Genomic DNA, 21,840 nt, shown 5'->3' with positions numbered 1-21,840 from the left:
GGATAAATGGCGTGGAAGATAAAAAGAAACAAGAAACATGTTGAAGAAGTGATGCGTAGAGGAAAAAACACTGCATCACTATGAAAACTTCATCCTCAGATGAACATGGTGGCGGGAGCATCATGACCTGGGGATGGTTTCATTCATCTGGGACAGAGAGGCTGATCAGAATTATTGATCAAGCTAAATACAAGGCAATTCTGGAACAAAACCTGTAACAGACTGGAAAAGCCTCAAGACTGAGGAGGAGGCTCACCTTTAAGAAGGATGACATTAATGTGCACTTCCTTGTGTTCCTCTGTCAAAATCACATACAATTCTAACAAATACACAAATGCATTGGAAAATAACAATGAAAGTAAGATGGTAGAATAGGCTCTTTAGAAAAGTGGAAAATGTTTGTCCAATGAGAAGCACTTGGACAAAATAGCTTACAAGATGAAATACTCACCAAAGAAGTTAATATAGGTATTTGCTGTGGAGGACATAAATAAAGAACAATGTTATGATTTACAAAAACAGAACAAAAGCTTAAAAGCCTCCTCTGTCAGGAGGGCATCTATAATTCTACTAGTGATGGTAATAAAAATACCCAATAAATGCATCATTTTGTTTAACAAGGCATAATAACTTTATTTTATACACATAGCTTCATCTCCAAAGACTTTGCACAAATCAGTGGGGTATTGTGATCCTTAACATATCAAAACTCTCCCACAGGTTTTTTTTTCTTCATAAAATCCCTCAAAACAAGTACATCTGCTCTTCACATCCCCAAATGGTACATACAGTATGACCAATTAGAAATAAAATATCTACGTTATTTTTTTTCCACTTTCAAACATTATCATATGTGCATTACATTACCAATTACAAACAAAAGTTATCTTCATTGTCAAAATACAGATGTGCAAATTGTTAGAAAAATACCGACTCATACCAGATTCTGGATTGTGCTCTGTAAAAATCCTTACAAACAGTATATAATAATCTATATAGAAATTTCTCCAACATGCAATGTTGTATTTCAAAAAAATATCCAACAGGTTCTTCTGTTAAACCCTCTAAAAGACTAGCCTTCACTTTTTTTTATTGTCTATAGAATATTACGACTAAATTTCAGTAGTATGTTTTCCAGTAGTTTGTCCAAATGCCAAACTGGTTCAAGAATTGTTCATTTTTTGTTGCTCATTTTAATTTTTGACAACAATCAAATCTAATCTTCGGAACAGATTTGCAGTTGTTAAAACCTAAATATATATATATTTTAAGCCCTTTTTTTATGATGACCAATGTTTTAACAAACACATCAGTTGCACAATGAATAAATATTCCATCTTGGTAGAGGTGACAGTAAAATGTCCACCATATAAATAACCACTTTGGAAACTCATGCCATACCCGCAACAAAGACCACAAGCAGCTAGGATGAAGCAAGTCAAAAGCATGGTTCAGGTGATGACAACAGTCAAAACATCTCCCTCCCCCCAAGCCCCTACAATAGAGTTAAGACAAGGATGGCATCTATTTCCCTTCCCTCCCTTCCTCATCTGTTTTGAGGTAAACAGTATCACTGTTAAAGACTTCTAAAGGCATATCTTCTTCTCCCTGGATCCACATTCCCCATGGTCTAAACCTGAATAAAGTTCCACTGTCCACAAAATTCAGTCTCATACACATGCACGGCTGGGCCTTTTTTTACTCCAGCAGCTTCGGGAAGCTGTGGTTTTTGCATCTCAGTTGTGGCGTGAAACAGTGAAAGCGAATAACGAACTTCATTAAAGCGGAAGGGTGTAGGCATGTACAATAAAATATATTCTTTTCTCTTCTCATTTCATAAATAATATAAGACATTTGTTACTTCACTCTCACAGAGCTATCTGCATTTTCAAGAATAAACCAAGTTCATCATCACAATTCCTGCCATTAGTGAATGCCGTATTTAAAAAAAAAAAAAGAAAAAAAAAACCCCAGGCTATTCAAATCACCTGTTTGACAAATAAAAACTGATTTTTATTAGAATAGCATAACACTATCTCTGGCAAAATAGATTATAAGCCTTTGACAAAGAAAATAAACATATTGCACTTTCAGAAACATGGATGTGTAATGTCAAATTACAGCTCAATTGGTAGAAATGAGTAAAATTTAAATAAAATGGGAAAAAAAAAAATTTTACTCATTCTCTGACAAAGTTTCTACAAGCATAATAATGCAGGTAACCAACAGTTGGAGGACAACAGTGAACAAAAAGCTACATAATAACAACAAACAAAAAATTAAAACTGTACCATGCATGGGGAGTGTTTCAAAAGCAGTGTATCCTGGATTACAATGGACGGAGCTCGAGAAAGCTGCAGGGATGTTTGGATTAACAGAGTAAGACTGGCTAGTGACCGTGCAAGCACTGACTGCTGGCAACGGTCGTGCGCGGTTTGCTCTTGCAAGAGTGGCTTGAACCCCAGTAAAACCCTCCAAACACCCAAGTCCCTAGCCCCATCCATCCACACCACCAACCCCCCTCCCCCTGTCTCTCTGTCTCACTATCGCTCTCTTGGCCGCCCTGGGGCTGGGCTCACATCTCCCCATCAAAACGTCAGATGGCAAAATATAAAGGCAGCTGTTTGCTCCCGTCAACTAAAAGTGCATCTCCGCACTCCTCCAGCAAGGTCCATCAGCCCACTACTATCTCTGCCAAGGCAGTGAGAGTGGGCTACAGAGACCTGAGCTCGGGTCAGAACACATGTAGGTTTCAAGAACTTATTTTTTCATACTTTGTACGTTTGGTTGCATTTTCACGATTTTTTCTTCTTTTTTTTTTTTTTCTTTTTTTAACTCACTAGACGTAACATTTCACTTCTGCTTATACAGAAGCCAAAGGAGTGCTAATTGACAGGGTTGGCCCTATATAGGGCCAAAGACAGGTTGATAGTAGAGATGCCTCTCTCTTCATTCTCTTCGGTGTCATGCTGATTCTCAAACACCTCCGGCCGCCCCCGTTTCTCACTGGCGCCATTTTCACTTTTCAAGGCCGGCAATGCAACTGTACCAGTTGCCATGGTTTCACTGCAAAGTAGAACAGTCTGGATTTAATTGGCCCCTTGTCACATTTCAGATATGTACGCAAATAAAAAAAAAAAAGGACATCTTTGTACGGCACGCACAGATTATCATGTCTGGGTTATTTTCCGCCGTAGAGCGGAACTATTAAAGATAATACTTCTACATAAGTTAACTTACCATAGAAACAATATCATCATGTCAGAAAGTGGACAAATATAATTGCAAGGCCAATATTCAACAGCATTACCATAGCAACAAGGATTGAGTTAGGACCCTGTAAAAACAAACAAAAAAAAACCATAACATTAGTCTTTAACAGCAACATCCCCAAAAATGGGGAAAAAAAACATTTTTCATTCATTTAATTTAATCAGTAAGTCATTGATAAGATTGAAAGCAGTATTGCCTGTTTGTTAAAATCAAGCTTTCGCTAGCAGCTTAGCATTACACATAAAAAGAACACCAAAGTTAAATGTCACTTGACTTCTGCAAGAAATAGTTTCACACATCATTTAAAATTTATGTATTGCCCCCCATATTAAATATAGCATCAGTTATATGTACCATATTTCCTAAATACTAAAATTACCTACCTGTGGTTAGCTTATGGAGCCCTTTGGCTTGAAAAGGGGGCCTGACACACTTACTTTCAAAGCTAGCATATTTAAAAGTTTCCCTTGTTCAGTACCTCTATTCCCACTATTCCCTTTACACCCAGATTGTGTTCATGTAAAAAAATCCCCCACTTAGTTGTTTTAGCATTTCAAGTCCCACTTGTGGTACCGCTGTTTAATAAATTGTTACAGATCTCAATAGCAGTAGTAAAATCTAAATCTTGGGTAATGTAACTAATCCCTTCATTTCATGATGCAGCCATAACATTTGTTCTTTAGATGTAAACTTAGTTTGCCCTGTGAAAAAATTACAAATGTTTTTAAATATTTTTTGTCTCACACAAATGTTTCAGATCATTTCACATAACAAAGAATATTAGAAACTGTACAAAATTAGGTCTTCAAATAAAGGTAAAAGCTGTCCAAAACCATCCTGACCCTATGTGAAAAAGTAATCGTCCTAAATCTAACAACTGATTGGCTATCTTTGTTGTAGCAGGGATTCAGTCTTTTCCTTCATTGTGGTCAAATAGTCTGTTTAAAGTCACAGTGCAGCATTTCAATTAGACTTCCAGGTCACTCCTTAGGCCACTCCTAAGCATTAACTTTACAGACTTGCTGGTGTGTTTCCATACTTTCCTACTGTTTAACCCAAGTGCTCCTAGTTTTAACTGGTCATCAAATAACTGATGACCAGTTATTTGTGTTCATGATATTCTGCTGAAGAGCACAATTCATTGTTCACTTTGTGAAGGAGAAAATCAGGCCCGAACAGAATCTGTGATAGTTTTATGGTGCAACAAAGACAAAAAGTTCCACATTTGACTCATATTTTGGCAAAATATTTTTGTCTTGGGGATCACCAGGAAGTCTTGTTGGCAAATTTCAGATGGACTTTTATGTTCTTTTTGCTAGCAGTGGTTTTGGCCTGGATCTCACCCGGTTATGTCCAGTCTTTTACGTGTTGAAGAATCATAAAAGCTGACCTTAACTGAGGTAGCTGAGGTCTGCAGTGCTTTAGATATTTTTCTGTGTTCTCTTCTTTTTCCACTTGTGGATAATGAGTCTTACTGTGGTTCTCTGACTTCCTGGATAGATGTCAGGCATGTTGGATTTAGGTCATTTCCTGATTCTACTGGTCTGATGGCAATGAGGCATGGGTACAGAAATTAAACCAAATGGCCACTAATTATAGTATATTCCATATTTACCAAAAGGGTCAATAATATTTTCATATGTGGATAGGTAGGTTTGGATAGCTTTAATACCTTAGCAAAGAAAATTATTTTAAAACTCCATGTTGCACTTAATCTGCTTATCTTTGATAAAGTTCAGAAACATTGTAGTCTGACAAAATCAAACAGAGAAGAAATCTGTAATTTCTATAAGTAAAACATATAATTCATTTTAATCATTGTTTGTAAATGGGAGTATGGAATGTCCCCCTAAAATTGCTGGTATGAAACATTCAATGGCAGGCAGCACCATTTTTACCTTAAAAAGCCAATTGGGAAATTACTTAAAACACATATATCATCTTAGCCTCAGGCATTTGAATATTAATATATAAAATTTAGCTTCAGGTACTGTGATGTCAACTTTTTTCATCTTGTCTACAATAGCCACCATGAACTTTGGTTAAGCTATAGTATACTTACTGTTTCTTCTGTGCTTTCTGCAATTTCCATGCTTGCTTTCTTTGTGTCTGCAAGGCTCTTTGGTTTTAGGGAATCTTGCTTCCTGAGTTTTGGGTCACTCTTGCTTTCCCGAATGGAAGGTAGCTTAGGAGTGGGGGTAGGGGTGCTGAAAGACTTAGGTTGTGGGGGCAGACGTGCCAGAGCTTGGGCACTAGGTTCTTCTTCCACTTCCTCAGGCTCAGGAGGTGGAGGGCCCCGTGGGGTGGCTTTAACGTAGTAACTGTGATATTCAGAATGGAGCTGGCCATTAACTGGAACGGTAGGAGGCTGCACAGGAGGAGCGGTTGCTGGGGCTGGTTGCTGAACTTTAGTTGGTTTTGGAGGAGCCTCAATGTGTGCATGAGAAGTCTTGGGGCCATCAGTGAAGGATAGCCTCTCTTCTTTACTCAGCTTTCTGCTAGATCGCTCATCTTTGCTGGCCTTGTAACTGGACTTCTCTTCTTTGCTTATCTTGCGGGATGGTTTTTCCTCTTTGCTCGGTTTGTGGCTGATGCTGTTGCCAATCTGGCTAGTCTTCTTCTTAGTCTCAGGTGAGGGGGGAGGAGTGGCTGCAGGACTAGCTACAGGAGAATGGGGTGGAGTTGTGCCTTTGCGGTAAAAGTGAGGAGAATCATGTGGGGATTCTTCCTTCTTTTCAACAGGGACCTCTTTAATTTCCACTGGTTCTTTTGACTGTTGTTTTATGTAGTCTGGTCCTGAAAAGGGAACAAGAAGTGACACACATTGTTATAGGAGCCCCAATTACTTTGAATGATTACTGGGAATATGTCACAAAAAAATGCAATTGTAACTTTTACAACTTTAGGGATACCATTTCATTTAAGAAATTAATATTTTGTATAATTGACAAATAAAACTAATTAAAAAAAAGCCATGAAGTCAAATGAAGAGGAGAGAAAGGTTTCAATTCCAGTTTGCTATTATCAACTGGAATTGATTCAATTAATTGTTAGGTTCAAAAAAGCTTCAGAGGAACATGGATATTTACTTATTTCTTACCAAAATACACTTTGTACAGCTGGTATGTAAATATCAAATTCAAAGTGGTCGGTATGTCCAGTCCTATATCTGTATAAACAGCCTTATTGTGGAGTACTGGGGGCCTCCTGCACTCATAATCTCCATTTACCTTTCAGCTATGTGGCATTCCTAATTTGTTTTTGAACTGCCACGACCAAGACCCAGTACAAAGAGAAAGGAGGGACATGTAAACATTAGTGGGACTTAACATATCTCCCCAGCTTAATTTCACACCATAGCTCAATAAGAGTTACGGCTCCACAGGTGGGAGTGAGCAATTTCGCTCTGTTTGGGGACAGATTCCTGTGGGGGGGAGTACCAAGCATGTCCTAGATGGTTTTCACCATTTAAACGACCCCTATAGCCTCAAACACTTTCAGGTTGAATGCTTTCATGACAACTATTCTAATATGATTCATACAAACTTGAACAGAGGAAAAAAGAGAAAAAAACTTGCTTTCAAGAAATTTCAGCTGATTTTCCTCTGGATAGGAATTGAATGTGTTCATTTAGTTAATCTTGCAAATTAGAATTTGATTGAAAAGTTAATCTATTTCAGTAACTCAACCAAAAATATAAAACTCATATACCGTAGAAGACTTATTACTAAAAGAGTATTGTACTTCAAGCATTTATTTCTGCTAATTTTGATTATTATGGCTTACAGCTAATAAAAATCAAACACTAATGTATCCATCCACCATCAGTGTCCTTGCAAATAACTTTGTCACCTCACACCTCAAGCTGAATTACAACCACATTTCGGTTTTTCAGAACTTAGAACATTACTGTATTAAAATTATTCCATCATAAAGAAATGCTGTGTTCTGACTATTTTCCAATCACTGCCACAGAACTCATGTGTAATGCCATTCAACGTTTGCTAAAAAGGTTGGATGTATCTGAGCACAATGACAGGAAGTTTGGTGGGAGGAAAATGTGTGGAAAAAGTGATGGCCACAGTCTTGTGAGGATTGTAAAACAAAACCCATTCTAATGTTTGAAGGAGATTCGCAAGACATGTACTGCACTTGGAGTCCAGAGCTTCAAGATCATTTTAGAGCATTTCACTTCCCTCTGTTGACAACCTTACTAGAGATGCTAATTTATTTTTTTAAGCAAGAACTACTGAAAGCAACTATAATCAATTTAATGATCCAAATGCCATTGTGCTTGATAAGTCAGCAAAGCTGCCCCATACAAACGCCATAGATAAAACTACAGCATATTGTCAAGAGGAATAGTAGTGAAACCACATCGACATCATGCTTCAAATGTAATATTCTGTATGTAATTAATGCATATTATGAGTTTTTACTTTTTCAATAAAATTGCACGATTAAACTTTTCAATGGTATTATAAGATATTCATCTCAAAAAGTAAATTTTCTATATTTCTTCTTCAGATCACTGTTGTCTCTTCAAGCTTACTAGAATTCAAGGTTTTGTTTAAGCTGCAGCAGTTTGCCATTTCTGCTTATATTAATCCATGGCACATTTTCTGCTCCAGTGCACTCTTACCAACATACGAGCACTCTCTCCTCCTCATGCACGAATGTGGGCAGTCATACAACCGTACAAAACATAACAGATCAGCCCTTTATGACCCAGGGTAACTCCTCCTGACCTTAATACGATATGAATGGCAGTTAAAAAGAGAGAAGCTTTAAAAAAAAAAAAAACTACATAAAAATTTATACATAAATATGTGTGTGCGTGCACGCAAACACAGCAGACAGAAGTACACTGCCTGAATTTCACATCTGTTGCCAGCGGGCATTAGACTAAGTTCAGCTAGCCAATCCGAGGCAGCCTGCTTTTCATCATTTCATATTACAGGACACTGTGTAAATTACTGTTACTGGTATTTACAACTTAAGTTCTGTTTTTTTCTTGAAGAGCTGACAATCAAACACCTACACAGGCCTGTTTCTGCTTTATAATAGATGACAGGGCTTCCCTGCTGCCTTGTCAGGCTAGGAGACAACAGTAACCAGAAAATACATTTCTCCTTCACTGCCTCCTGGCAAATTGTTGATTAAAGAGGTTTGCTGGTACAAATAGAATATTATCTTGTTGGAATTAAAGTCCACATGCTCTCCCCATATATTGAGAGAGGTTACTCGGGCTCCAATGCTATCCAAATGCATCAGTCTTCTGTCACAAAAACCTGACATTTAGATACAGGAGTGCAGACTATTGAGAGCCACTCTCTTGTGTGTGGGTATGTGAAGAGTTTCTCACTAGCTGCTGTTCAAGGCAACTGAAAGAAATTATTATTAAGTAATTGGAGAATTAAAACAGGTTAACATTGGGGAACAAGCATTTCCTGAATGTTTCTGGAAATGAAACAATGAAGGTTAAAGTTTTATTTCAACAGGTTTAATTAGTAGATTCAAAAACAAAATTGCAATATAATATATGAAAAAGAATTAACATTCTGTTTTTCTGAAAGTCAAAAAAAGTTTCTGTGTTAGGTTAACTTAAGGGAAAACTACTGAGTGAAAACTTACACCCCATCTGCTGCTATGAATACACAGCAACACCTGCTCATGTCTGCCTTTCAGCCCTGACAGCTAGTGGCTTTTATGACTCCACCTGGTTCAAGTACACCTTGACAGGGTCAAAAAGGGTGGAGCAGGATCTCTCTTGCCCTCCCCTCCCAAGCCACCCTCCACCCCCACCCGTCTCTCTGGTGAGCGGCTGAAGGAAGGAACAGCTGCTGTGCGAGCGCTGGAGCAAAGTCCTCTCAGTGCATAAGGATTTCAACTATGTCTCCATTAGACCTCTGTGAGCACACATCAGCACCAAATATAGCCCAATTAACGTCACGCCACAGGCCACACCCAGAAAACCCCCACTGCTCCCCCTCCAGGGTGCTGTGTGTGTGTGAATCAATCGGAAAGGTCAGGGTCCTATTTGCTTTGACCCTCTCTTTCCTTTTGAAGTGCATAGTCCCAATCTTAGTGATAATCTGCCATGAGTCTGAAATGCTAATTACAAACAACAAGAAATATGAATATTATAGTTACAACTTTGGATCTATAGTTGTAAAGACGTGTGCTTTTAGGAAGGAAGCCATGGTACACTGGAAATGTTATATTATTCTGATTGAATTCACTCTGGATATTTTTTTTCACACTATCTATATCTTAATCTTCTCTGTAAGTAAACTTGTTTGAGAGCCAGTATTACATTTTGCCCCCAGGAAACTGCAAATACGGGATGTTTACATTCAAACATGAAAAGCCAGCACAAAGACAAAACCAGAAATATTGATAATTTCTAATAATCTAACTTCCTTTATACTGCAAAAACAAAGCAAATTAACATATGTTGAATAAGTTTGGTCATTTGCAGGTGCGTATTCGGCTGGCTTAACAGACAAGCTTACGTAACTGAACGTTTAAATGTTCCGGCTCATATCTCATCCTGCGCTGCACATTATTATGACATCGTCCACTCTCTCATTCATGATCCGACTTATAAGGCAAGGACACTCTCCTTGCACACACTTACACACCCACGCACACACTTGGATATGGAGAACACTCAGCTTGCCAGGCATGACCACTGTTTTCCACAACACAAACAAGCCACAGGATGTCTCTGGCCTTGGCTGGCCATTTCTGTGGCTTAGACAGCGACATGCTTGAATGGACCCCATTGTCAATCTGTATGTCACCTACTATTTTGTAGTGGCTTTTGGAAAAGGCCCAAAAGTTGCTTGCTCATAGGGCTAAATATATTTGACCAAATGGAAGGGGGCTGGCGGGTGAAGATAGCATTGATCTTACATAGTAAATAAAAATAAACAAAAAGGCGTGGCATTGCTTCTCTGGATATTTTAGCTCTATTTCAGGAAGAATAGGGGAAAGATTAGCACCAAACATATAATGCTAGTGGTTTAGATAAATTCACAGAATGAGTAGCTTTAAAAAATTCTATATGCATTTCTTGTTCAATGGTGTTCAAAGCTCATAATTAACACAAGCTGTATTCGCTTTCATTTTTGGTTACCAAAAATGTCATACATGAAACATCAATCTCATGAACAATGACAAGCCCAAAGGAAGTAATGATATCTCAGTCTCCAGCTTAACTGTGATGTCATATGCGGATGATCAATATAGATATTTGACCTATGAGAAGGCCAAATTCAAGAGAAAGTACATTAATGTATAAGCTTGATAAAACAAAAAAGAGACTAGGTTTTCTTGCTTTTTAAATAACACACAAATATCATCCAACATCCACCACAACGCTTCCATGAAAATGCTCTTTTTTATGACTTCTGCATCACAACTTTAAAAAATACACCACCTGATAATTTATATAGTATTATATGTCTATTGCTACTTTGTAAAGCTCAGCCAACCTTGTAAAAAGACTAAATAGGTCTGAGTTGACACACTATGCTTTGAAGACAGTATGCCTGTTAAACTGTCAGGCTGAAGAAAAGTGAGAACTGCATGGGATGAGTAGAAGAAAACCTCTGAAGGGTTCCATTTCCACCACCCCTTATGCTCCTTCAGTCAGAAAGAAAATCAAGAAACAGAATTGCTTCCATCCTTTTATTTTGCATTGACTTTAGCGATTCTTTCAATTACAATAAGCCTTTGAGAGCAGGGTAGAAAAAAGCTGCCATTCAGAAAAAATAGTGGCCTGTTTTAGTATAAACACACAGGCCTTCATTGTAGTGTTCGAATTTGTCTTCAGTGTCTCGACTGTTTAATCACATAGCCGGGACACCAATCTCTTTTCTAAGCAGAAGCTCAAGAACAAACTCAAATAGTCAGCGTGAAAAGCTCTAATGGGCACAGAAACCCACTTCCCTCTTGTTAACAAGTCTCATAATATCTGAATTTCATGGACAAATGTGTTGCTTAGAGAAACAGGGATCGTGAGAGTTACATTAGATTGCTTACAGATTGCAGTTACCGTTAGCAACTCTGCAAAACCAGATCCTACAACCACATCTGTGCTTCAACACTACAATGACTGAAAACCTTGCCTGTAACCATTTCTACGTGCATGGCCACGCAAATGCTGGGACGAATTTAGCCACAAGAAATGTATTGCGTTACACCAAAGCCACTGACCTCCTTAACCCCACAGTGCACCTGCAGCTTGACTCTGGATAGATGGTTTTCATATCCAACAGTGCTAACCAACTGGGACCTTGTCAGCATAGCTTTATCCCTGCTTTAGTCTTCTACAGTTTCAATAAAGAATTTTAAAGGGGTGGAAGAGAAATCGATCTTGCCAGCTTTGTTTGGTGTGTGTTTTTTTATGAATGCTCGCTTGATCCGGGCATGGTTACTCCATGTGTTTAAAAATGTTTGAACTTGACTTTGATAGCCACAAAGGAACACAGTGTGTGTCTCAAAGCCCTATCAGCAGCTGTTTTGCGGTAAGCTACAGTGCCGTGTTTATCCCCTTAAGATTTATTATGTGTTTGCTTTTGTTATACTGAAAGTACTACAGATGATTCAAGAGAATTTACAAAGATAACACAATTAAATAGAAAAACCTGCGTTCCAATTGTCATGTTCTTGAGAGAAAAAGTCTTCCAAATCGACTTTATCGTATTTGAAAAAGCAATTTTTGTTAAATTTTGTTAATTTCTGTTTAACAGGGACACATTCTTCCTGTTAAAGTAAGACAGATCATTTCTTAAGTTGTTGTCTGTTTGCATTGCACATCAAACATGTTGCCAGTTATGGTAAGAACACAGAGAATGGTCAACCACTGGCTGCTAATGAAGGGAGAATTTGTGCTAAAAGGACACAAACTGCATTCTGTGTATGAAATGTTGTTTTAAAATGTTACCTGGCTGGTAAAAGTTGGGGGAGAGCTCCCTGGCAACCGCCCTGGCAATTTCCGACTCATGCACGGCAGAGATGGAGGCTTGTTCTGCTGCCTCGCTTTTTGTCCTGGCGTGGGCCGTCCTGCAGACAACACAATGCACAACAACATTAGAAAATAGGAATTATATTACAAGCAGAGAATATTGGTTGAGGTTTCCAGTAGAAATAGTTGGTCAAACATATTTATGAATCCCTTCTATTGGAGCAAAAAATGCTTTTTGACAGTTACTAAATGTGCAACAATTTTCAGATTAAATTGCTTTCTTCTGTTATCGTTTCTTTCTCCTTTTTTCCCCTTTCTATTCACTTCACATTAAGCTGTACAACTCAAAGCAATCCCTCTTGGATAACATAACACTTTCACTTGTGTTGCCATCTGAAATCCAAATCCTGATTTTCCAAATGGAGCAAAGCCAAAGCCCAGCAAGAGCTTAATGCACTCTGGAGCACTGCATTGGGCTATCAGAAATGGTCCCAAAGAGGGTAGAAAATCACACACAGGTAGGTACACAGAGTGCATGTTTTGATGTCTAGTGTATTTTACAACTATAGAATAACGTAAGAAGCAGGAAAAACAACTAAATATGTTGAGAATGGCTTTTATAAACATAAAATTACACATTCAAAGCAATGTTTAAAAACAAAGAGGTGAACATAAAACAAAACAAAACAAAAATATCCAACAGTAATAGGATAAAATCACATTTGTTGCTGGTTTCCGTTTTTGCACCTCTGCATTTTGAGCTGTTTTGTTAGCTGCTGTAAAGAGGATTCTTCCCCTATGATACATTCTAGCCTGACAGAGTGTCAGTTCTACCTAACTTGAGGACATTTCCTAACATCTCCAACAATCAATAAAGCAATTTTCTACCACCTGCCTGATAGACTATAAGGAACTGTGGTATGGTGAATGCAAGCACGTCATTCAAGATGTCCAGAAGTAATTTTTTCCAAGTCCAGGTATAAATCAAGATTCAAGACATTGAGGCACTCTGAAATTAACATCTACATGCAATTGAATTTGGCAATCCTAAAGCAAAATTTGACCCATTGGCACACATCTTCTATAGGGAACTTAATTTTGTATCCTGCTGAACATTCTATGAAAGCCGGGGAATCAGTTTGAAAATTGATGTGATGTATTCTTTAAAAAACAGTTGTGCAAATTGGTTAACATTCTGCAAAATGAATCAAACACCATCAAAACTATGTTCTAAATCTACATTTGAAATGTTTGTTGTCAAGTCTAATAGTTATTCTGTGCCAAGGTACAGAATAACCTTGGCACAGAATAGCTGTGCCAACGTCATTCTCGTGGACTATATTGTGCCTGAGCATGTCCAACTTTTTAATTAATCCAAGACAAAATGCTTTTATATTTGGAAAACTGGAAGCTGAGAAAGTTTGCTTCTAATTACACCTGCTGAACTCCAAGGGAATAAGTGATACATTTACTAAATTTTGAAAAGAATAAACGTCATTAACACAGAGCTCTGAGAGAAATCCAGGTGGTGATTTTTATAAAACACCTCAAACATTAGCAGCTTGTTAAGATTAATTAATCAATCAAATAATTAAAAAGCACCCTTTTACTGGAGAATTTGGACATATATGTCAGAAGTATGGTTTACCAGCTGCTCTCATTGCTGATTACATGAGAGCAAAATTCTTAAAAAGATTCATATCCCAAAATGTGAGTGTCACTCTTTAGCCCATTTCTCCAAAGTATTTCTGAGGCAATTATTTTTGCAACTTAAGACTCAAGTTTAAGTTTGCTAAAATTGCAATATTTGACTTAATACTATTTTGGGTTTGCTTACGTGTTAAAATGTCTTGCATGAGACATTATTTTCATTTTCCATTATAGTTGACAGGCCAAACAAGGATCAAAACAAGCATGAAAGGAAATAAACTCAAGGCCTTTCCTTGACTATCAATCTGCATAATACAACAACATACCGAACTAAAGAAGTAACTCCAAAAAACATCAGTAAAAAGGCTGTGTAGAAAACAGAGCTTAGACCAAAATCACAATGTAAGGTTATAAAACATTGGAATGAATTTGCTAAAGGTTAAAGAGAGCAGGACCCATCTATGTCAGAGCCATGACTTTGTATACACACACTTAGTTCAACAGAAAACCTTTATTTAAAGCTGAATATTTTCAGGTTCAATAAGCAGTGCTGAGATGTACTATAGCACTACAATAAAACAAATATTTATTGAAAAAAAATTCTTTTCAAGGGATTTTTGGTCAAGGCAGTAGCAAAGAAGCGATATAGGCAACATTTAAAACAGCAAAACATCTAAAAAAAATAAGCAAATAATAATAATACTATTTAAATACATAGTTATTAGATTAACTATGTATTCGGTAAATATCGGTACCAATATTTATTTAAAAAAATGTAACAATAACATGAACAGCAAGAGTTCTATGTGCACAATGCACTTATTTAAAACTGGAGTGCTATAATATTCCATGAATGTACAACAAGGGAATACAGAATGCAGCTGCAAAGTTCTAGCATCAATGTAAGTATCGACTGCTGTGCCAGCTGGCCTGATTAACCCCGCTCATCCATCTTCCTCTCCCTCCTTCTTTCTTTCAATCAATGCTCCCCCTTTTTTTTCCTTTTTTTCCATCCTTCAGCTAGCTATTGACGTCTGCCCTCATCTGTCTGCACGCGGGCCGCTCTTCTCCCTCAGCATCTCTCCATTAGACAGGCTCTTCTACTTCAAAATACCCATCTTGTCCTTGGACTTTGGACTGTCTTGTTTAGGACAAACTGGACAGTGAAATATTAAAATGCATGAGGAGCCGTAAACGAGCCCAAAATATGTCGGGACATCACCCGGAGACAAAGGACACACTCAGGCTGTGTGGTTATGTCTGGAAACGATGGAGCTGCTGCAGACAAAAAATTGAGCTTAATAAATTTTGAACAAAAGCTACAGAGTCGGACATGCTTCCAAATTCCTGCAGTTGCAAAAATGTTATTAGTTTGGCTAATTGCTGACACAATGGACAGCTTCGTAATCTTATGGACTAGCAGCAAAAACTGACTTTGAAACATTGCAGCTAGATCACAATATTGATACAGGCTGCAGACGTTCAGTTGCCACACACATTATCAGAGGGACCTATATAATTCTACTGCTATTTTCGTCGCTGCATAAAGGCATGACTGTATGCAGCAATGTCTGTGACACAGCCCAAAGAATCTAAGCACAGTGAAGTCATGGACAGACCGAAGAAGTGATGCACACTGTTCCCAGACAGGATGTCTGCTGGTGGGAGGTGACAGGCAGAAAATGATGGGAATGGAGGTGTGATAGAGCACTTGGACAAGAGGGGGTGAAACGAAAGGTGAGAAAATACAGGCGTGTGCAAGGAAGAAATTAAAGGAATGGTTGGTTTTGTTCTTGGCATGCACTATACATGAGGTGATTGAGACATAAAAGAAGCAATACATTTAGGATACTAATAGGATGGTAATTTGTCCAAGTTCCTGTGAGCAACAGTGTAACAGACAGAGGTGCACTTCGCCAGGCAGATTCCAGTTTCAGATTCTGCTTTCTTAAGACTTTTTCTCTAAAAACCATAGATGTTATTACAATTTGTTCCGTTATTTTGTATTTCAAAATTTTTAGGACTTAACTTTTTGAAATGTGTTGCTTTTATTTTGAAGGCAGGTTTCTTTTTTCCCTCATATTTCCTATTGGCAGCAATGAAGCAAATTAGTAGTAGCTTTGCATAGCTGCTAATGATGGTGTGTCATAGTGCCTATTCCTTCTTGAAAGTTTGACTGTTAGCTCTTACAGTGTTTATGGTGAAATACTGTAATCTACTGTAAAGGTTGATATATTTTTGCTTTATCTGAATACACTAACAGCACAAAAATGTTCACCACATCTCTGCAAACCAAAATTGCAAAAATTATGCAGCATTGTGGTTTCTGTTCTTACTTTAAAGTTCTATTCTATGTTTTTTTTCTTTTATATTCTATTCTAATTGCTATTTTCTCTGGAAGATGCCCAGTATGAGCAACAGACAAAGCAGTGAGCCATCTGGCATGTTGCTTTGTTCATAAGATGAATGTGGCAGGTTCACTCCCTGTCTTTGGTTCACTGAATAGTCCAATTGCGTTTCCCACTGCAAGCAAATCACACACTTTCAGGTGAACCAGACTCCGCTTGTTTTGTCTGTGCCAGAGTTCGATTTAGCTTTCATGCTTCCCAAACAAAGCAGGAAATCCCAGGAAATAAACTCTAGTCAACGGAAAGTGACTAGAGTTCTTTCCTTTTAAACAAGTTTCTATAAAACTTAAAAAGCACACATAGTCACATGGAAAAAAATATTCCATTCTATTCTCGTATGGCTATATCTACGATCTACATGTTAATAAGGGATTTGCATTCAAAGACAGAAGCTGACCGACACAAAGCCAAAGCTAGCCCAAGGCTGCACTTTCGTCACATTCAATATCAGATGCTTGATATTAAAGGGTCAAGGTAAACAAATGAAACATTGTCCTGATTTAGTTACCATTCCAGCAATTAGTGCAAACCAAGTAGCTGGTTATAATCAAAATACTGATATTTCCTTATCAACAAGGGGATGTTGAAAGCACAAATGTCATACATATACCTCTAATGGTTTTTGTGCATTTTTTTCTTTTCAAAGAACCACAAATGTATTTTTGATTTGTCAATCTGAGAAATGACATGTTATACTTTATAAAATTGGATCTATTATTGAAACACCAATATTTCCATCATTTTACCAATTTAGTGCTAAAGCAAACATAAGCTATTAGAGATAAAATTATGAAAACATTATGTCGATCAGCAATTCAAAGAACGTATCTGACTTACAGCAAAGTGCAAACTCACCGATGACCTCTGAAAAGAAAAGTATTAAGCTGTTTAACTTGTCAAACAGGCCAGTAGCCTCACAATGTCCTCTGGCTTTGAATATAAAGCAACACCTGTTCCCGTTTAGCTTTGGACTCTGCAAGCACTCTGGTTCGGGGTTGAGTCCAAGCAAATCAAGGTACCTGAACCTGCAAAATATCACACAAACATACATTCTGAACAGTGTTGAGATAGTGACCTGAACATAGGGTGAATAGGACAAATTGCGTTTTCCATCTGGAATCAAAACATTGGTTTCTATGTCAAGACGAAACGTTCAAAAAAAAAAAAAAAATGGAGGTTCTTGGGGTGAACTCGGAAAAAGCGGAAAAGAAACAAAAGAGAATGACAAAATTAGACAGGGAAGGAGACCAGGACAGATCACTGCTCTGAACCCTCTCGGACATTCAGAACAGCTGAGGTATGCACCGGAGCCTCTCTAATTTTACTGAAGGGTTAAATTTCAAACCCTAGTCCCCACCAGTCCCCACTGTGCTCCCCACTTTAAGGGTTGTCATTCTTCCATCTGAGTGCAGTAAGCAGGTATTTTATGTTTGGGTTTAGTTTTTTATCTGTGTGCATACAGTAGATTCCTTGGAGAGAGGATTCAGTCCATCAAGCCCCAGGCTATGGCCTATTTGAGAAATCTCCTTCACATATGCTGACACACTTCTAAACCTTGTTCTACCCCTTCCTCACATACATTTTCCATTAAATATGCCATCTATTTCCCCCAGTTAAATGGTAACTTGAATGCTCACTGGTACAGTAAACAAACGTAAGAAAATAAGACATGCATCAATCTTTTCAGTACGTAGGTAAATAAAAGAACATTTATTTTTTTAACACCTATTTTATGTCATTTGCCACATTATGCTTGCAGTCTTCCCAGACAAATTCAGTCACAGAAGCAAATTAGTCTTTATTAGAAACTGAAAACTGGATCTATATTTTATAAAAATAATTTCCCCGGCCCTCAGTGGTATCAGGACAGACAATCAGCACAAATTAGCACTTAGCTGTCCTGACATCGGCACGCTATTTGAATTGCTGGATGTTACTAATTCAGGATTACTCAAGCATGTCTAACACCATTAGCTGTTAGTTGAAAAGCGGCTCTGAAATTATTGAGGAATTAATTCTGGGCTATACTATGGGCTCACATTACCAGGGGCAGTAAAGGTTGGAGGGTGGAAGCGACAGCAAATTAGGTTTTAAACAGAAGACAGAGTGGCTGTTATTAAGAGATAAGCTAAATATATGCAGGAGAGAAAGCTCCCGGGCTGTACGACAGAAATGTTGGCCAGTATTCACGCCCAGTAAAACCCATTACTTAGACTTTTTTCTGTCTTATGACATGCTAAGTTTGGTGTTAACCTGCCTTCTTCTATCCTAAATTCTCTGTAAGCTCGGCAGAGCTAGAAAAGAGTATTATGAAACAGAACCAGGTAATGCAAAGTTAGCTAATAAAAGTTACAAAGATATAAATGAATAGAAACATTATGGAGTTATGACACCGAAGCATGAAGCAAAAAACAAAACAAAAAAAAAACTAATTAAACAGATGTAATGCTCTGTGAAAAGAACCTCTCTGCTGTTTTAATTTTAGGAATTAAGAAAGCTTTTAACTTTTAATTTTTACCTGTTAGCAGTTAGTGTAAGGCCTTAAAGAAAGTGTGCAGGTCGTTAGTCATACATTCTTTTCAAATTAATGTGTAGGTCTTTATTAGATAGTGAAAATGTATGAGGAAGTTAGGAGCAAGCAGCTGAAAAACTGAAAGTAAAGAAAAGTCACACAGACTGTCATGGTCTTGGGTTTTTTCAGTTGGTTTTGAGTTTGTTACTTTCTGTATTCCTTTGCTCCTTTTCTTTGATTGGATCAGCTTTGTTTCTGTTTTACTTTGGTTCAGTCCTTTCTTAGCGCATCTAGTAATTCCTTGTCTAGTTGTTCCTGGACCACTTGGATATGTTGTGATCTAAACAATTCCATGGTTTGGCTTGATGTCCAGCTGAAGAGTGAACCTCATTCCACTCATGTCCCTTGCAGTGGTTTGCAGCTTTGTCCTGTCTTTCAATTTGATCAAAACACTTTATTCCACATATTTGCTTTGTGTCACATGCTGTTTTTGCCAATCCTCCAGGCAGACCGTATTTGTAATAACACAACTTGTACTTAATGTCAGCACATTTTACTACCGATAAGTGTGAATCTTTGCAGCTCCTCCAGAATTACCCTGGGCCACTCGGCTGCTTCTCTGGTCAATGCCTTCTTTGTCAGTTTTGGTGAATGGCCATCTCTTAGTTACTATTTTCATTTTCAGATAATAGAGCTTTGTGAAATGTTTAAAACTTGGGATGTCACTTTCTAACCTAACAATGCTTTGAACTTCACCACTTTAACTTTTTTTGTGTTTGCCTTTGTCTTCATGAGTTTTTTTATGTTAATGAATGTTCTCTGAATGCCTTATTCTAACTGAACAGGACAGCTCGGATCAGTATACACTATTTTATGTTTCCACTGCCAATTGGACTCTCACTGCACATGCAAACCTCTAAGGCTTTGACAGAACAGCTAGGTTTTACTGAGAGTAAATTAAATGCTGGTCTCTGTTTAGCTTGCTAATAGGAGACGTCTGTAAGTAAAGGAATGCATCAAAACTATATATAAAAAAAACTTTTAAAACCATACATCATATTTTTTCAATTCACAATTTTGCATTAAATGTTTTCAAACTTAACGGTTTATCTATACGTTATATTTAAAGGAGTCATCACCCTTATCATACTATAGTAGTACATCTGGGTAGTGATTAATTTCATATCTTACATTGTACAATCTTTAAGATCCTCTTTCGCTTTGCCCAGCAAAACTTCTGCAAATGCTTTTCTCAATCTAAAATAATACAGGTAACGCTGAATCCATTTGGCATTACTTTAAGTATGACATAACTCTAAAGTGTAGGATGTCTTTATTTTTCCACTGATTTTGCATCATGCCATTTGTTATACGGGGCAAATAGAAGAAGACTGAAAATCTGACTACACAAACCCCATTTCAGAGAAGAAGAATGAGGAGAATCAGTTTTGATTAAATTGGAAAAATCCCTAAACTTTGTTATTTCCATGGATTACAAACAGACCTAATCTCCCTCTGGTGTTCCCTACTCCAAGGCCTCTCTCACTGAGCTCTCTACCAAGACCTCTGTTGGCCTCCATCCCAAACAAAAAGTAAATGAATGATACGTACAACTCTGTTTTGCTATGCATTGTTACATTTTTATAATACGGGTTGAACCTTGTGTGTGTGTGTGTTTAAAGAGTGACATAAAATCTGTCATGAAAATGACCCCTGTGGTTTTTGGAAAAGGGCACTGGTTGGGATTCAGACTTCATCTCTGTGTCCCTCGTGTCAGCACTGCTAGTGAAACATAGCCACAGCTGACACAGCTAAAACACGCAGAGGGAGGGAGCCTGGGTGGCTAAACCATTAACAGCAGCAACACACCGATACAGCAGGGGTCTTCAGACTTATGTTTGAGCTGGCAGACCTATAGATCAGCTAAAATTGTATTTCAGAGATTTGGTATTTGTGTCTACTGCTGGTTTTACAGGGATTTGTTTTACAGTCTTTTCCACCTCAAATGACACCAATTTGAGGTGTCATGTGTGACTTTTTAGTTGGCAAAAGTCACATAATAATTGCTGATATTTGTAAATCACATCACCAAATACAAAGTGCACAAGTAAAATTACATGCTGTTGGAAAATATGTCTTTTTTTAAAAGTTGACCCCAGGTGAAGCTGAACAGAATTGAAAATGTGTTAAACTGGATGGATGTACTTTTCTAAGTATTTCACTACACTTAAATATGTATCCAAACCCTCTACCTACAGGTGAATAGGCTGTTTCTTAACATGTCATAATTTCACTCTGAACATGCTTTATTTTCAGACTCCAAACAATTTTTCTTCTTATTTGAATTTTAAAAATCGACTTTAGCTGCATATAATCTACAGGCTGATATAAAACCTTCAGAGATTGGAACAGATGTAAACAATGTGGCAAAATATGTAAAGTTAACTGTTTTATAATTTGAGATATCACGTCATTTGCTAGTTTTTGGGCTTTACTTTAAAATGGGAGTCCTCAAGGGATGGTGTCCCTCATGCATTAAATTTTTCTCTACAGTAATTTGGTAATTGATTCTGGTGTTTTTGAGCAAGAACCCAAGCAGGGGCTGAAGTTTAAAAACTCTGTTTTGAAAGAGATGAGTCACCCTTTCCTGTAGGTAGAAAGATAAATCTCAGTTTAAAGTAGAAAAATTGAGAAGAATGTCCGTTCTGTCCCTACTATCCAACAAAGGTTTTAAATTTATATTATAGCCCATAAGGGAGGAAGAACTCTTCTCTCGAATCATATTTACAAAAGATAAACCAAAGGAATAGTATGACACACCAATTTACCATTTTAAACAGTATCTGACCATCTTAGAGTTAAAAAATGAGCCAATCCCTTGTTTTTTTAGCTCCAGTCGAGAAACTTAGTGCAAACAACTTAGTGTATCGTGAAACCAACCCACAAAGGCATCCATCCACTGAGGCCAACAATCTTCCATTTTGTAAAGACTAAGAAAATCTTACATTTTGATAATTTTATGG

General features: G+C 37.6%; 1 protein-coding gene across 2 annotated transcripts in view; it reads right to left on the bottom strand.

The window, feature by feature from the left end:
• Positions 1 to 613: 613 nt before the first annotated feature.
• The window catches only part of jph1a (junctophilin 1a), a 35,593-nt gene continuing 14,366 nt past the window's right edge, over positions 614 to 21,840 (bottom strand). For both annotated transcript variants that reach the window (XM_055037901.1, XM_055037902.1), the window contains 4 exons: positions 12,227 to 12,345; positions 5,336 to 6,069; positions 3,241 to 3,337; positions 614 to 3,066 (listed from right to left, as the gene is read on the bottom strand). In XM_055037901.1, the coding sequence (XP_054893876.1) occupies positions 3,257 to 3,337; positions 5,336 to 6,069; positions 12,227 to 12,345 (934 nt within the window). In that variant the 3' untranslated portion in view covers positions 614 to 3,066; positions 3,241 to 3,256. The remainder of the gene's footprint in view (positions 3,067 to 3,240; positions 3,338 to 5,335; positions 6,070 to 12,226; positions 12,346 to 21,840) is intronic.

This window comes from Poeciliopsis prolifica, unplaced genomic scaffold (genome assembly GCF_027474105.1).
Source record: "Poeciliopsis prolifica strain line A6 unplaced genomic scaffold, Auburn_PproV2 SCAFFOLD012, whole genome shotgun sequence".
Lineage (NCBI taxonomy): Eukaryota > Metazoa > Chordata > Actinopteri > Cyprinodontiformes > Poeciliidae > Poeciliopsis > Poeciliopsis prolifica.
The sequence above is the reverse complement of the archived record's forward strand: the minus strand, read 5'-3'. Positions and strand labels throughout refer to the sequence as shown.